Source organism: Phaseolus vulgaris, chromosome 4, assembly GCF_051622355.1.
Source record: "Phaseolus vulgaris cultivar YP4 chromosome 4, ASM5162235v1, whole genome shotgun sequence".
Taxonomy (NCBI): Eukaryota; Viridiplantae; Streptophyta; class Magnoliopsida; order Fabales; family Fabaceae; genus Phaseolus; species Phaseolus vulgaris.
In genome coordinates this window covers 6,065,755-6,082,822 of record NC_143501.1, presented here as the reverse complement: position 1 = coordinate 6,082,822, position 17,068 = coordinate 6,065,755, and the positions used below count along the sequence as shown (strand labels likewise).

The 17,068-nt window shown below is 32.0% G+C and overlaps 2 protein-coding genes across 3 annotated transcripts; one reads left to right on the top strand and one right to left on the bottom strand.

The window, feature by feature from the left end:
- The first annotated feature begins 5,644 nt into the window (after positions 1 to 5,644).
- On the top strand, positions 5,645 to 10,105 carry LOC137836991 (O-fucosyltransferase family protein). Of its 2 annotated transcripts, XM_068645803.1 has the most exons (3): positions 5,645 to 5,905; positions 7,891 to 8,430; positions 8,855 to 10,105. In XM_068645803.1, the coding sequence occupies exons 2-3, from the start codon at positions 7,988 to 7,990 to the stop codon at positions 9,912 to 9,914; spliced, it is 1,503 nt and encodes a 500-aa protein (XP_068501904.1). In that variant the 5' UTR covers positions 5,645 to 5,905; positions 7,891 to 7,987; the 3' UTR covers positions 9,915 to 10,105. The 2 variants fall into 2 exon arrangements, with proteins under 2 accessions (XP_068501904.1, XP_090157935.1); XM_090301809.1 differs by lacking the exon at positions 7,891 to 8,430 and having other exon boundaries at positions 5,676 to 5,905.
- A 2,742-nt stretch (positions 10,106 to 12,847) lies between these two features.
- LOC137836990 (protein SPIRAL1-like 1) lies at positions 12,848 to 15,734 on the bottom strand. Its single transcript, XM_068645801.1, has 3 exons — positions 15,600 to 15,734; positions 13,985 to 14,325; positions 12,848 to 13,176 (listed from the first exon to the last, which is right to left on the bottom strand). The coding sequence occupies exons 2-3, from the start codon at positions 14,294 to 14,296 to the stop codon at positions 13,093 to 13,095; spliced, it is 396 nt and encodes a 131-aa protein (XP_068501902.1). The 5' UTR covers positions 14,297 to 14,325; positions 15,600 to 15,734; the 3' UTR covers positions 12,848 to 13,092.
- Positions 15,735 to 17,068: the final 1,334 nt, after the last annotated feature.

Genomic DNA, 17,068 nt, shown 5'->3' with positions numbered 1-17,068 from the left:
TTCGTTAAGTCCAAAAGTTTATTCTAAAACCTCGGCAAAATAACAGAGGTTTTTTTACCTTCGTTAAGTTTCAAAGGTTTATCAAACTTGGTATTAAAACATACTTCTATTTAAACTTATGCTTATAAACTTTAATCTAAACATGTACAAATTAATCCAACAATGAAACTTTTACAATGCCAAAATGTTCATGAACTAAATAATGAAAATACTTACGGCAACAACCTTCACAATGAAAAAGTATATATGAATCACCTAAATAAATGTGTATGAAAAGGTGAAGATGGAATTTAAAATGAATCATACCTTTGTGTCCCTCTATCTCAAAATTGGGAGATTACTTTATTTTCCTTTAGATCCCATACCTCAAAACCCCAAAATTTTGACCATTTCTCTCTCTCCCTCTACCTCATCACACACTATCATAATCCACATGCACTCTTCTCTTTTTTTACCACTTCCATTTTTCTTCATTTTTTTAATCTCTTTTTTCTTCTTTTTCCCCGCGTAAACCTAAGCTCTCATTTTTCATCTCTTCCCTCTCATTTCCTACTTTTGTTCCCTTCCCTCTCAAAGTGAAGCGAGTTCTATTGGACTTCAAAACTGATTGAGGTGAGTGTGTTCCATTGTTTGGTCTTTCGTTATCGTTGCGTTGAAATGTGATTTTTTTTTTCTGTTTTGGAAATTTTGATTGTTCTGTTTTTTTTATAAATTTCACAGAATTAGCATTGATGCGGTATCTTGCTCGATGAAGATTCCAATAAGCAATTTCATGACGAGTTAGGGAGGTGATGGGGCAATGAATATGCACAGAGTGAGTATAAGTCCAAGGTTTGAAGATACATTCCTTTGTTGTAATGTGTGGATTGTGTTTTTGTGTGTGTATGCGTGTGTTTGAATTGAATGGTGTATTTTATCAATGAACTTAAGCATAAAAAGTGAAGACCTCCCTATACACACAAATATTTTGTCAACCTTAATCAATCAACCACACATAAACACAAGGCCTAAAGTAAATCTTCTTCACATTATATAACACAAAAGTTAAACTCATTTCAACTACATCTTCTTGAGAGGGTTCAACAAGTATGGGTGAAGCCTTACCAGAGTGAATCACAACCTTCGTATTGAATTGCACAAATATATGTATAATTCAAGTAAGTAATGCTTGTTGTATTGGAAATTGAATTGATAATTTTTTATATTTTGGCAATGGCAAAAGAACAATTTCTACATATTGAGGATAAACCAATCATAAGAGATTTGGTAATGGAATTTAAGTTCGAAGAGGAAGACGAATACTCATATCGCAAGATGATGGTTTCTCCATATGTCAACCAATAATTTAAATCCTTCAGTTGGTTAGGCCACCATATTCAATATGACCTTTTTATGAAAGGATGTGCTTCAATACAAAATAGGTTACATTGAATGTGATAAAGCAATTCACATTGACCATGAGTACAAATTTTTGGTCTTTGAATCAAAGACAAACAAATATGTTGCACGATACATCTAGTGTGACAACAATTGTCAATAACGACTTTGATCTTCTTTTAGCAAAATTCGATCTCAGTAAATTGAAGCACCTTACACGTGTTTGTCAACCGTGCTTTCCAATGATCATGTAAATTTGGATTCAACCAAATTGCTTCCATTGAGGTCAATTTGGTCAAGACAAATCCTTCCATCCAATTAAACGTTTAATTGCATAAATAAAAACCTGTCATGGTTATTTTTTCAGTTGCAAAAAAAGATTGGATTACAATGTTGAACTAAGTGGTGTTCAAGCTTTGAAGAATCCAAACCCTTTGAAGGATGTTGAAGCCTTGGTTGTGCTTGCTGTTGTTGTGCTGGTTTAGTCTAGTTCTGGGGTAGTTTGAGTGTTGTAATCCACCCTTTGATTGAATCTAAAGCATAGGCATTCTCAATCTTTGTGAAAGTAAAATGTTTTCAAACTAAGTTAAAACAACCGATTATTTTGTCGAAACAACCGATTGTTTATACTTAGATGTTTTAAGAAAAGATTGAAAACTGTTTTTCAAAATGGTTGAACTGTTAGAACCAAAACAATTGATTGATTCGTGAAAACAACCGATTGTTTGTTTTGGGACCATAACAGAAAAACTGTTTTATCTTTGACTGAGCTTTAAATGATTTAACTGCTTACGCTCCAGTCATTAAATGCTTTGACCAATCTTTTAATGCAATTTAAGAGTTCGTTAAGATTTGATAACAAACTATATCTTTGAATATATTCAGAAAAACAGATTTGAGAATGAATCTTTGACAAGTTTTGTGCTAAGAGTTTTTGAGTTTTTCAAAGAGCTGAGATTGCGGAAAGTTTGTGATTGATCAAAGTTTGTGGAATAGGATTCTGCTTGTATTGATTTCAGATTATCTTTTGTAACAAGTGTAATCCTTGTACTCTGTGAAACAAGTTTTCGTTTATGTGTTTTGCTGAGATTGGCTGTGTGTTCTTGAGGGGATCAAGATCAGCAATCTTAGTGTTGGTGTGTTGGCCAAGAAGAGTGTGTGTCTTGAGGTGTTCAAGGTCACTTTCTTGGTTGTGGTGTAAGTGATCAAGGTGTGATTGCTTAGTGGATTTCCTCAGGGTTTTTGAGAAGACTGGATGTAGCTCTGGATTTGGAGTGAACCAGTATAAACATCTGTGTGCAATCTCTCTATCCCTAACTCTTTAAATTCAGTTTTGTTTGTTGTTTGCTGGTATAAACAACCGATTGTTTTTTTGGTACTGTTGTTTTTTTATTGCTGCTTTGGCAAACTGAATTTCTTATCAATTGTTTCTTGAGATAATTTCATTCTTGTTTTAAAAGTTTGCAAAAACCCTCTTTAAACAATTCACCCCCCCCTCTAGTTTAAAGTCATCCATTCTAACAGACAAGACATAAGGCTCTTTAATGGAATTCGACAACTGGGATGACTCATATAATCATCTTCCAAGATGATTACAAGTTGTTCAACAAAGTGATATGAATACAATATGTTACTCGTCCTTATGTTATTGACGGTGTTTAAAACACCTCCTATGACATCTTAGAATGTGTCTTCTGGTCTTTCAAACCATGCATTGACGACTTCAAATGTTTCAAGTCAATAGTTCAAGTTGATGAAGCATTTCTGAGGGGAAAATATCATGACAGTTTGTTGACTGTAATTGGTCAAGACGACAACCAAAACATATTTTCTTTAAGTTTTATAAACGTTGAAGGTGAGAAAAAGGAAGCTATGATATGGTTCTCCAACTGTTGACTATACGTCACACCTCACCAAAATTGGTTGTTACTGACAAAGAAGCAACAATATTATCAACATTACCATCTATAAAAGTCGATTGGGAAGCAGATGGTCTCGTCTTAGTGTATTGCATTCACTAATAGCATCGAACTTCAACAAGAAGTTCAAAATGTCAAAGTGTCAAAGTTGAAAAGACAACTAATAAACATGGGTATGATCATCCCTTAACTTTCATTATACATCATTACAAAATTTCAAATGTTTATGTAACTTTATTTATTAAATTGTCCCAAGTTATGAAATGAAACAACCAACTCTTCAAACTAAGTTATCCGCTATACAGTTACAATTCCAACAAGTTGTTTCGTGGATAGATCAAATATCATTAGAAAAGTGGTCTCAAGCATGTGATAGGGAGCACAAGGTACACACATATGACAACAAATCTCGTTGAATGCATGAATTATGTTTTGAAGGGAACACAATCCTTGTCCATTTGTGCTCTTGCTTAGACAACCTTTGAAATAATGAATTCATGGTTTGTTGAACGAGGGACCAAGTCAGCTTATATGTTACGAGCAAGTCATCATTATCTTGAAGATATTATTGTTTTAATAAGAAAAAATGAACAATAATTTATCATGTGTCATGTGCATAGATATAATTGAGATAATTTAGAGTTTGATCTACAGGAGATAGTCTCTCCCCAACTTGGACTTTAACATATGTTATATACAATTAAATTAAATGATTAATGGTGTGATTGCAGGGAATTTCAAGCCTTTCGTTGCCTTATCCTCCTGTCATGGCTACTTGTTCATACTGTCATTTGCCAAAAATGACCTTTATTGATGATGTTTATGGTCTCCAATATACAAGGCTTACCAGGTCCAATTTCAACTAGTTTAGAATAAGAATTATTGGAGTACTTATATATGATCGAATTTCATTCATGATCCCATATGAAACATAAGGAATAAGGTAGATCAACAACTAATCGTATCCATAATAAAATGGATAAGCTAATTCCAAATAAATAAATAAAATGTTCTTATTATCATGAAGTTCATAATATGAACAATTGTCCACATAGAAAATAATATGTCACCATTTGTAACATTTTTATTCATATTATTTATTTAAATCTCATTATTTCATCTAACATTCTTATTTTCTTCTATTTATGTTTTTTTTTCAAAACATATGATACATTCAATTTTCTATTATTCTAACACATAAAATAAAGTTATTCAAATATTAATTCCAAAATTAAACAAATCATACAAATTTAAGATATATGAAACTTACCAATTTATAAAAATTTTAATAACTCAATTCAACAATATTTTATATTTTTATTAAATACTCAAACAATAAAAAATAATTCAAATCAAAATCACGTGGATGAAACACGATTTCAATATAAAAAAAAACTAAAATTATCACATCCATACACAACTTTAGTTATTTTTGTTTTATAATAAAGTCCTACCTCACCCATATACATTCAAATTAAATCCTAGTCTTGTACAAACTATACAACTTTCTCAATTCTAACTTTATACATTATATCCAATTATAACTCCAATTGATGAAACAACATCAAAATTTCTTTCAAATAATATACTACCAATGACACATAACTTATCCATAGTGATAGTTAAATTTCTTTTACCGATTCTGATAATAAGAAAAGCTAATTGCATCAGTTTTAGTACGAAAACCCTTATTCAGTTATGTTATTTTTGGCCTTGGCCCATTTATTATTATCACTACATAATCCATATGAGAATACCTAAGAAAAAAATATGAGAAAAGAGATCAATAACTCCCATTGTTAATATGTTAGAACAATTACAACTCCTTTTAATCAATAAAAAAAAGTCTAATTTAATAAATAAAATAAAATAAAATTTTTGTATTTAAAAGAAAGTATGTTCAAGATAGAAGTTCATCATTAGTATTTGTAATAATTCAAAATTATATTAAAATATTTATAATATAATAACTTTTTTTATTATTTTACTATTCATTGATTATATTATATATTACTATATTTATAATATAATAACTTTTTATATTATTTTACTATTCATTGATTATATATTTATATTTTTCTCTTTTACTTAATTTTTACCATAATAGAAATATAAGATAAGTTTAGAGTGAGATTATTTTATTTTATATGTAAGAGTTAGTATGAAAATGTGTGAGAGTATATTTTTTTTTTCTATTACTGCCTTAAAATAATGAATTAAGAAAAAAATGAAAATAATATAAAACAGTACATTAATATTAATTTAAAAAATTAAAAAAAAAATTAATTTTTAAATAATTAATATAAAATGACAAAATATTCGATTGTATTAATATATATATATAATAAATATATATAAAGTTTGTTGGAATTAAAATGAGGGCCAACGATCCAAAATAGGGAGAGATAGAAAAGGGAGGAGCAGTGAGATCGCATAGAGATTGTAGAGGGTGTTGAGGAGAACTTCAAAGGAGAAGGTGGAAACGCAGAACCACCTGAGAAAGACATCAACACAGATCCGTTGGTGCTGTTGGAGAACGCAACATCAACACCCAAAACGAACAGAAACTTGCAAGAGAGAACCAGTGAACCGCAGCAATTGTTACTCAGGTGCGTTCTGCATAAATTGTGACCTAGAAACGAACAATTCCAGTGTAGCTTTTTTGCTCGAGTTCACTCGAGCCTGTGAAAAAACGATTCTCCATCCGAGGTAACCAGTGAACGAAAACTCGTCCTAGGATGGCTGAAAAGTATAAACAAGAACCTAGCTTAGTTCTCAGTGCATGCCATTGCGCGATCAGTGAGATGACTGCGTATTTAGCATTTGCATTAAATCGTGTATAGTAGCTAAATGAATTTTCAAATTGAGGGAATCTATATGAAGCTTAGTAATGTAATTAAGGCCAACATGTTCATGTGCCTTCAGTGTAGAGTAAGCCAGTGGGATGCAGAGAGGGACTAGAATTTGAGGTAACAACTATTACTTGGTTCATTTGGTCCATCTTACTGTCAATTAATTTGGATGTTATGGCTTTAACCACCCATAGTTCCACATCGTCATCATTGATCTGAACAAGACATTGCAACATTCGATTATGCTAGGAAGAACACAAATACAAACATAGAAATAAAATTCAGTTTTACCTGAAGTGTGTCCATATTAAGTTCATATGGAACTTGGCAAGAACCATCAGAGCTCAGATCCACCAATGGCACCAGCCTCATTTTGGAAATGCATTCTTCATGTTCAAGGCCTAAAACATCAGCACGTGACTATTGATGAATATTAGTTACTTATCAATGGTTTTATTTTATCATAGCTTTTCAACTAGGTGGAATTTGCAGTATGATAGTGTAAGTATGCATCTAGCCTTGGTTAAGAAAAATCTTAAGAAGCTGATATAATGGAGCATATTTTTCATCCTTCTCCAGTTGCCCAACTTGAAGCATGTCGAGTAATTTTCACTACAACATGACGATCAACTTAGTGAATGATCTTCCACAACTTACAGCAGTCCAGGGCAAAAATTGTATTAAAAACAGTGGGTGTAGATATCTAGAGTACAATTAATAATGATGAGGGGATAATAGAAAGCAATCCAAAGACAAAGAGAAGTTCTATATGACGATGACCTCTAACTAGAAGAATGCATCCTTATCACCTTATGAGTTTTAGTACTAAGCTATAAATGCCATGTTTCACTATTTGATTCCCTATGACTAATTATATCAGGTTAATTTTTTATGTCTTGTTTATGACGATTGTTGAGTATCAAGCTTTTAACTAGGATTGTCCCAATATCTTTAAATTACCTGAAAAAACAACAGCCACAGGCCAGCCCAAATATAGTGAGACACAACCTCCTAAGCTACCCAACCTGAACACCATCTTCTCATCCACACTCACACACGCGATTATGCTTGTTTCACTCACACCATGCTGTCTTCTCATTTGTTACCCTTGCTCTGAAACCTCTGTTACTTTTGTTCCAATGCCAGTTCTCTAGAAGCCATACACTATTGCACAATAAGCACAGAATTGGACATGAAAGTCTGGGTAGTTTAGTCATCATCAGTGACAACATCAATTTATGTTTGATAATTGGATCTTGTCGCTGGTATTGTGGCTTGTGGACTCCTTTTTCTTATTTTTATTAGGAATTTTGTTTCAGGAATGGAAAAGTTTCGCAGTATAAATTCAGGGTAGTTTAGTCATAGTGACTAAATCTTGTTATGTTTCAATGTTTGATCTTGTCTAGGTATTGTTGCTTGTGGACTCCTTTTTATTATTTTTATTTGGAATTTAAGGAGTGGAAAAGTTTTAAGATTATAAATTCTGGGTAGTTTAGTCATTAGTGATAACATCTGTTTATTTTTCAAATTTGATCTTGTTGTAGATATTGTTGCTTGCGGACTCTTTTTTGTTATTTTTATTTGGAATTTATTTCAGGAATATGAAAGTTTCAGATTATAAATTCTGAGTACTTTAGTTATTAGTGATAACATTAGTTTTTTTTTTAATTTTAAATTTGATCTTGTCGTAGGTATTGCTGCTTACAATCTTTTTTTTTTCTTTTATTCTGAATTTGTTTCAGGAATGGGAAAGATTCAGATTATTATTGTGCTCAATTGTTCTCTGCAAAATTACTTGAATGTGGGGAATTTATCAATGTGTGTTACAAGTGCACATCCATGAACACTTTGAATCCTGACACACCAACCAGAATGTTGTCTAAAAGAAAACCCCTTTACAGATTCCCGCTCATTCCTGTGTCTGTCATTGTCATATGCCTCTCCTTCTTGATTTTGTATCACTACTATGTGAAACCTAATTCTCAGTTCTCTAGATTGGCCAATATTTCAACATCTCATACCCCTCAATGCTCCAGCCAAGCCCTCACCTTAGGGGAGAAATTCATGTGGTATGCACCACACAGCGGGTTCAGCAATCAACTTTCAGAGTTCAAGAATGCCGTTCTAATGGCTGGTATACTGAATCGAACTTTGGTTGTTCCACCTATTCTGGATCACCATGCTGTTGCTTTAGGTAGCTGTCCAAAGTTTCGGGTTTTAGATCCAAAGGATATTCGGATCTCTGTTTGGGATCATGTGATTGAGCTTGTCCAGAGTCGAAGGTTAGTAAGTTTTGCCACACATTGTCTATTAATGATTTGTGATTTTCTGGGTTTTAAATACTGCTGTTACAGTAATGTAGCAATGCATAGTACAACATGCCCTGTGAAAGGGCTGCTGTAGCAGATCAGTTTAGTGTACATTGTCATATTTTAAGCTATTTCCATGACAATCAGATACTGACCACTTTGTTCTTAGTATTTTACGTTGCAAAAGTATTTCTAATAGTTGCTGGCTTTTTGGTTCCTGTATGATTGTTGAAGTTTCCGTTTTAGATCATAATAATAATATTGGCTGTAACATTGGAAGTAAAATTTAAGGGCATGAATATCTTTCTTGCATGGTGTCTGTATCATTGAAAATTTATATTTGAAACTGCATTTCACTTTATTTTCTGTATAAATTAATTAGTCATTTCTCTTGCAGGTATATATCCATTGCTGAAATTATAGACATCTCATCATTAGTTTCTTCCTCTCTTGTTCGAGTGATTGATTTTAGAGATTTTGTGTCGATATGGTGTGGCATCAGCTTAGATTTGGCTTGCATAACAGATACAAAGTTGCATTCCTCTGTTTCTAAAAGCCTTAAGCAATGTGGATCTCTGCTAGCTGGACTCCATGGTAGTATTGAAAAGTGTATATATGCTGTCAATGAGGATTGCAGAACTACAGTATGGACTTACCATGAAGATGGCCATGGAGACGGCATGTTAGATTCATTCCAACCTGATGAACAACTGAAGCACAAAAAGAAAATATCATATGTTAGGAGACGGAAGGATGTATTTAAGACTCTAGGACCTGGTTCTGAAGCTGGATCGGCCTCACTGCTGGCATTTGGAACCCTTTTCTCTGCAACATACAAAGGTTCTGAACTATATGTGGATATCCATGAGTCTCATCAGAATCAGAGATTTCTATCTTTGGGGGAAAAGATTAAACTTCTTTCCTTTGTCCCTGAAATTTTGATAGCTGGAAAGGAGTTTGTTAAACAAACCATAAGGGCTCCATTTCTTTGTGCTCAACTTAGATTGTTGGACGGGCAGTTTAAGAATCATCAAAAGGCTACATTTCAAGGATTAAGGCAAAAACTAGAATCTTTGAGGAAGGAAGGCCCTCTACCAGTTCATATTTTTATAATGACTGATCTTCCTGGGGATAATTGGACTGATACTTACTTAGGTGATTTAGTTAGTGAGAAACATAAGTATAAGGTATATTTTTTGAATGAGAATGATAAGCTGATTAAGCGAGCAGCTATAAAACTCATGACAGCCGGTCATGGACAGAGGTTCCTTTCAAATTCATATAGTACAATAGGTAAAAAGTATTGTTCCAGTCAGAGATTACCAGATTTACTTCTTTATGTCGAGCAGACTGTATGCAGCTGTGCATCTCTCGGTTTTGTTGGAACACCTGGGTCAACAATTGCTGAAAACATAGAACTCATGAGAAGATTTGGCTCAAGTTCTCAGAAATGTTGATGGTTTTGTGGGAAAGCAGTTAATGCTAATAGGGTTTTGAGGATTGATGGGTAAGAAGAGTACAATCATGTTTGTACTAGAAGAGTGTTCATCTTATTGCCTGATTAAAAGAACATTTTTTTCCTATAACAATAGTAATTTCTTCACAAAGAACTTTTGGAAAGCACCTGAGAATTTCTTTTTACCAAAAACTGAAAATGTTAACCTTTCTAAGCATACTTTCATGATGCCAAAAGCGCTTATGTTTTTTTTTTCTTACATAAATTGTTAATTCAGAGTGACCATTATTGTTTGATATATACCCATAACCAGAAGTATGAATGAGGGAGGAAAAAGTAATTTAAACCATGATAAAAATTAGCATTTCTTGAGATTTCTGTTAACCTTGTTATTTTTAAATGCGTTCTCTCTCCTACTGAATAAAGTTTGAGGTTAGTGTTACATTGGGACTTGCTTTGTTTCTTGCTTCCACTTTTTCCTTGTTCTGCTTTTAACTCAAGACAGTGTACAAGATTGTCATTGTTTTAACTTATTTTCTTTCTTATTTCCTTCTAAAAGTACTTAAGGAAAAAGTTATCTTCTATAAGTAGATAACGAGTGTTGTGGAATATGGTTTGGTTTGAAGCAAGCCATGTCTTTCCACCACGTAGAAATCAATTAGTTTAAAAGAGTGTTGATTGAAGTTGGGTACTTTTTGATAACACCACCTCAACAACATGCTAGGCTGTATTACACTTAAAGAAATTAGTTAATATTATAATTGTTCGGATCACTGTGCCTCGTTTGGTGTTGGCCTTTGCCTACTCTACAAGGTGCTTAAAATGGGTGTCAAATGTCAATTCCTATACTTGTATTTGATGTCTGCCCACATGGATCACTGTTTGCCAATTATTAAAGATATAAAATTTGCAGAATATGACTAACTTTACAAGATATTGTGCAGATTGAAACACAGCATGTTATAGTTTCTTGGCAATGTTTATGGCATCAACTCAGTTCAATATTCTGCAAGAAGAGGATGCTATGCTGCCAAAAAGGGTTACTGTTAAAAGGAACGATTAATAAATACTACACCTTTTAATTAATTCCGATTAAGAGTGTTTTAGCATCTCATGTATTAAAGAAGCACATTAAAATATAGCATCCTAGAACATGTCCTTCATCCAACAGTAATTGCCTGACAGTGTAAGAAACCTAGTATGGAACCAACTCATTTTAGAGTGTTTCAGTTTCTCATCAGAACAAAACTTAAAGACATGTTTTCAATTAGACTTTTATTTCTACAATTTGATATAATAATTTTTGTTATTAAATATCAATTTGTTGTATCGGATAAAACTCTAATTCTAAATGAAGATTAACCCTAACGTAACTTATAGTATGTGCTTGGATTATAGTTAAGAAGTTGAGTTGAACTTGATTTTAAAAGAAGTTTAGTTAAAAGTGTGTTAAATATAGTTTGATTTATGCTTGGTCAATTTTCAAGAATTTATGAACTTTCAATATTGTTTGGTGAAAGGGTATTGGTTTCGAAAATTGTAGAGAAGAGAATCTTTTTGGAGCAACACATGATTTTCATTCAACCTCTATTCACCACAAAATTCAGGTTATTTTTTATTACTTGATCTTCAGTTTTTATATACATGGTTGTGGTATTAGTTGTTTCAAATCTAAAATACAAAAGTAAAATTGCTAATTGAAATAAAAATGTAAACAAAAAAGTGTAAAGATAGGTCAACTGTAGAATTTGTTTCAAGTTTTGAAGAGTTGCATCATTCGAGAAAACCAAAACCCATTTGGCAATGTAGGGTTTGCAATGAGTTAAACAATTCTAGTAAGGTTGGTTGAATAGTTTGTTCTCATTTCTTAAGTGTGTTGTCAATTTTCTTCATTATTTTTTCTTCCATCGAGACACTAAACAAAATTAAGACGTGCACAATGTTTCTAAAACTACTCAGAACAAAAACACACCAAAGAATTTTTTTGTTTGTGTTTGTTTCCTTCCCCTAGTTGCTCAAAAGAATTTGCCTCTATTTCTTTGTTCCAAGCATTGGAAAACTCTTCAATCTCATACACAATATTAATGTATCATTAGTTGAATCAATAATCAAATGATCTTAAAGAAAAATGGGGTCATATGATATAATGACAAGTAAAAGTCTTCAAAGAATATATATTGTATATGGAATGCTTTTTTTTTCTTAAGTTAAAATTAATTTTTATACAAATTAAAAACAAAAACTTATAGAAGTTTTAAAGAATTTTTATAAATTACTTTATGCATAACTTAGTTTTAATTTATGATTTTTTTGTTTCTCTGAAAAAATCTTCATAATAATTAACCCTTGAGAATTTTCCTTATGGCTCGAAGACTACTTCAAAGTTAAGGTTTATAAAAAAGAGATTTAAATATAACATATACGTACTTCATACATTTTTAACTTAAAAGAGAGGGCTTCTTAAAGAAGTTTAGAAAACAGACAAAAAAGAAAAGAGATAAAAAAAAGAAAATGGAAAATAAAGAAAATAAATGGAAAGAAGAGGTGTTTTTATCTTTAATTATCTTTCTTTTTGAAGATTTTGAAAAAAAAAATCTTACGATAATATTGTAAAAGAAACTTGATTTCATAATAAATATATAAAAATAAAAATAAGAAATTAATTCAACAACACTATAATTTTAAAATACTATTACTTCCGAATATTTCAAAAAATTAACTTCATTTTTCTAAATAGAGAGGAATGGAACTGTCATAAAAAAATGATTCCATTCATAATAAAAATACATTCACCAACACTTCAGTTAAAAAAAAAACATTAACTCTAATCTGTTAATTTTTCAAACAAGTACTGTAATTTTCATTAAAAATCTCAAAACATAACTTCCACTGCCTAAATAGAGGTAAAAAAGGCACTACAAAAAAGGAACTTGATTTCATAATGGAACTTTAGCTCATTGGCACAGTAAATTCATTAATTGAAATTCACACAATAGCACAGAACAACAGACCTAGAATCAGCTTAGTTTGGGCCATCAAGCCACACCAACATTGTCAAGAGAGGTTCAATAGCACAAGAAGAAAGTTTCACTGGTCTAAACACAAGGCAATGACAACACTATCTATTTTACACATGATACATCATCACATGGTAGATTTGAATCACAGCAATGAATTAATTAGTTCCCTGGAGGACCACCAAAGAGGTATCCCAAGGAAGATCCACCACCTGGGGCAGCATGAACCTTGGTAGATGGCCGATCCTGCACCCCAAAAGTAAACCATGAGTAAGAACAATTCCTCAGTGCCATAACAAGAAGTTCAATAGTCATTCCTAAAGCATCATACCAATTCAATACATACAAGGTTGGTCATGCTAGATGTTGGTACTTTTCTCCCTGAACAAATTCTCATCACTATGCTGAAAACTTAAATTACATTGTACTATCTTAACATTCAACAAGGAGAACCTGGTGCAGTACAGCAACCTTACCATTTGCACTAAGGTTTGTCCTCTCACTTAAACACTCAAGCAACAAAAAGCATTTCTAAATATTACAGCAGTTGCACAAAGTACAGTATTTGTAAATCCATACAAGATAAACTAGAAAATTACTAAAGCATATATAACATGCATGTATAGTATGTCTTATAGATAAGCAAGCAGGGGAGGTATAATTCATGTCACTCCTTCCAACCAAAAAGGCAAGAGAACCATGCTAAAGGTAGCTTAGGCGGAGAGATCTGAACTATTCTTAAAGTTTTGAATACTTCTTGCTGGAACTTTATGCAAAAAGGATCTCCTACAATGTCACACTACTGCAATTCAAAATCCTGTTTTACTTTTAGAGTTTGCAACTAAACTATTTTTAACTGGACATTATTAGGAAATGCAAGAGGAGGAGACTCCAAAATACATCTACTTTACTATGAAACTTTCTAGTACTTCCTAGGCTCATGTAAGTGGAAAGAAAGAAGAATACTTAAATCAAAATTAAAGAAAGGACAAGAGCTAATTATAGAGTAAAGTTAAAATTAAAACAATCATAATAGATACGGCAAGGGAAGTACAGTGAGAAAGTTGCCACAGTTTTGGCCATCAGCACGATGGTAATTGTTTTTGAGACTTCCAGGAATTCCAGCTGGAATTTGCTTTTCAACTTGTGCTGGACTTTGCTTCTCAACTGGACTTTGCCTCTCAACTGGTGCTGGACTTGGGGCAACTGGTGCTGGACTTGGCTTCTCAACTGGTGCTGGAGGAGCACTGGCATTTTGAGTGCGTGCAGGCTGGTTAGCACTTGGGACATTGCTGGCAGGCTCTCCACTGCCAAAGAGGTAACCCAAGGAACTCTGACCACCACCAGCACTGACACCACGACCCATTTCCCGTTTGTTTGATGAGGCTAAACAACCTACATAGCAGCATTACACTTCTTGTCAAAAGAAATTTTATATCCAAAATTCAGAGAATAACAAAACAGGCTCAAATGCAGCAGATAGAACCAATAGCCATCAAAAATCAAAAAAAAAAAAACTACCAACAACTGATTTCTTATTCAAACCTGTGAAGTATATATTATGTAACCCAAAGTAAATAATGTGATTACTTTTGAATGAACACCGATAATTATTTTACATTGACAAAGAACATATGAACTTTCAATTACATACATTCTCCATCTTTCATAAAAAAATCACAGTATGAGTTACCTAATCAGTATGTACAATGGTAAATAAGTATGTACAATGGAAAATGTAGATGTAAAAATTGAAACAAATAGAGAAATGAAAAGTTTGATAATTGAGAAATGCATGTAGTGGTCATCAAAATGATAAAAGGTTTTCACTTGAATAAGACAAATAAATACTATTTTCCTAATTCATTCTTGTATTCGTGCACATTTTTGTGCAGAACATTAACATCTTATTTTGATACAGACATAGATCTCAATATCCTTTTTCTTCATCTGAGTATATTCTCTTCAAGAGCATAAAATTATTGAAGAGGATCAGATGAAAAGGGCACTAAGTCCCCTACCCTGTAATGAAATCAAAATTTATCCCGTTGCATCTCTTTTATCAGTCTTGAGAAGTTCCATTCAGCACAGATCAAGCAAAACCAAAACCAATCCAGGGTCAGACCCTCCTGATCTAGCCATGCTCAAAATGCATGGACTCAAAAACCTTAAAGGCACAAAATTGAACAGCAAAACCGGCGAAATCAGATGCTAAATCTCAAAACAAATGACCCATCAACAAATCAGAGCTAAAGAAGCCATCTTTAAGCGATTCAAGCATGAAAAACACAAACTAGAACACCCAAAACAAGATTCACAATCAAGGTCACAACCCACCACACCAAACTATTAAAAAACTAACAAATCTTATTTGGTGGTAACAAAAAGCCAAACTCCACCATTTTTAGCAAAAATAATCCAAAAAAAGCCAAATGACCACCAACAAAATAAATCAAACAAGCATGCAGGAAAAAAAATGTGCCAGAAATTAAAGTGCATAACCATTTTTTTCAAAGAACATCATGAGTCAACAGGAAACATTATCATGTACAGTATTGAACAGCACATGAAACATAATTGAAACCCAGAAAGGAAATTAAACAGTACACGAATCACGGCACAGAACAAAATGGAAACCCAGAAAGGAGTGAGATCTGAAGTTTCCGTACCTTCGTTGATGCTGAGACCACTCACTCGCCGATGGCAACCGAGTCGGTGACGTTAGAAGCGAGACACACTTTGCAACAGCTATCTGAAACATATATTTATAAAGGAGCCAATTTTTTTTCAAAAACAAAAATAACATTTTTTCATTAATTTTTTAAAATTAAGTAACCGCTAACAATTTATTTATTTTATTCAATTCCTTGATGTATACAAGATTTAATAATCATTTAATAATCACACCTGTTAAAATTCGTGAACCATCTTATCCAACGGTAAAAAAATTTAAACACTAACTTGTAACATTTGAGAATAAATTTAACATTTATAAACTGAGAGAATAATTTGCCATTAGATTTAACAATAAAACGTAGTTAATACACTTTTTACATAGTTATACAAAAAATTAAATTAAACTAGTTGTTATTTTATGAATTGCATTATCAATTATTTAGTAATTGGTTAGTCATGTATTCATATTTTGAAAATTGAATAAATTTGATTATCAGTCAAATTTTCCAATAAAAAATGGTCATAACCAAAATCATAAAACACATTTTATATTAGATTTTTATTAATAATAAAAAATAAATAAATATGAATCACTGGATAATTTAACTTTTATACATAAACTCAATCATAACTTTTTTTATTAGACTTATTTTCAAGTATGTCAGAACTCTCTTAACTAACTCAAACAATAAAAAATAAATAATTATGAATCACTTTAAAATATTAAACCCTTATACATAAGCTCAACCATAATTTTTTTCTAAACTTATTTCAAAGTCTGTCATACGTAACTGTCTTAGCTAATCAGAGCCGAGGAAGATCTGATTTTTTAAAGAAAGACTTAAATGGTTTTGAATCATTGTTTTGCAATCACATTTAAGATTTGATTGGAGAAGAAGAGTAATAATATCTATAATGGTGTATATAAGGTTTGTGTTTTTTAAAATTTGAAAAAAAATTGAAGTGTGGTTGTGGAGCAAGGTGAATCAAGTGAGCTGGATCATGGGCCCACAGCAGAGTCCATGGATGGGCCATGATCCATGTCTGGCAAACACAATAATGTTCCTCACGTGCATAACTATTGCTTGTCCTACCACTGCCAATTCCCAAGTAAATTTTACTTCACCACAACGTTTCATTCATCAAATATAGCCGTTATTATATTACTTTTTATTATAATTTTAAACTTTCATAGTTTTAATATTAAACTTTAACTAAACTGTTTACTTCTTAATTTATATTTGTTTGGTAATGATGCCAATAGTTATCATAATAATTGTAATAGGAATAATGATATGAGTGTTGTTAGTGATAATATTAATGATAACTATAATAATGAAAATTAAATTATGATAATAATAAAAGATGTAAAGATGACAACTAACTATTGTTATTAATTATTATGAGAATTTGAAAGTAGAGGAGCATATTGATGAGCTTGAAGTAAAATTTCATCAAATTC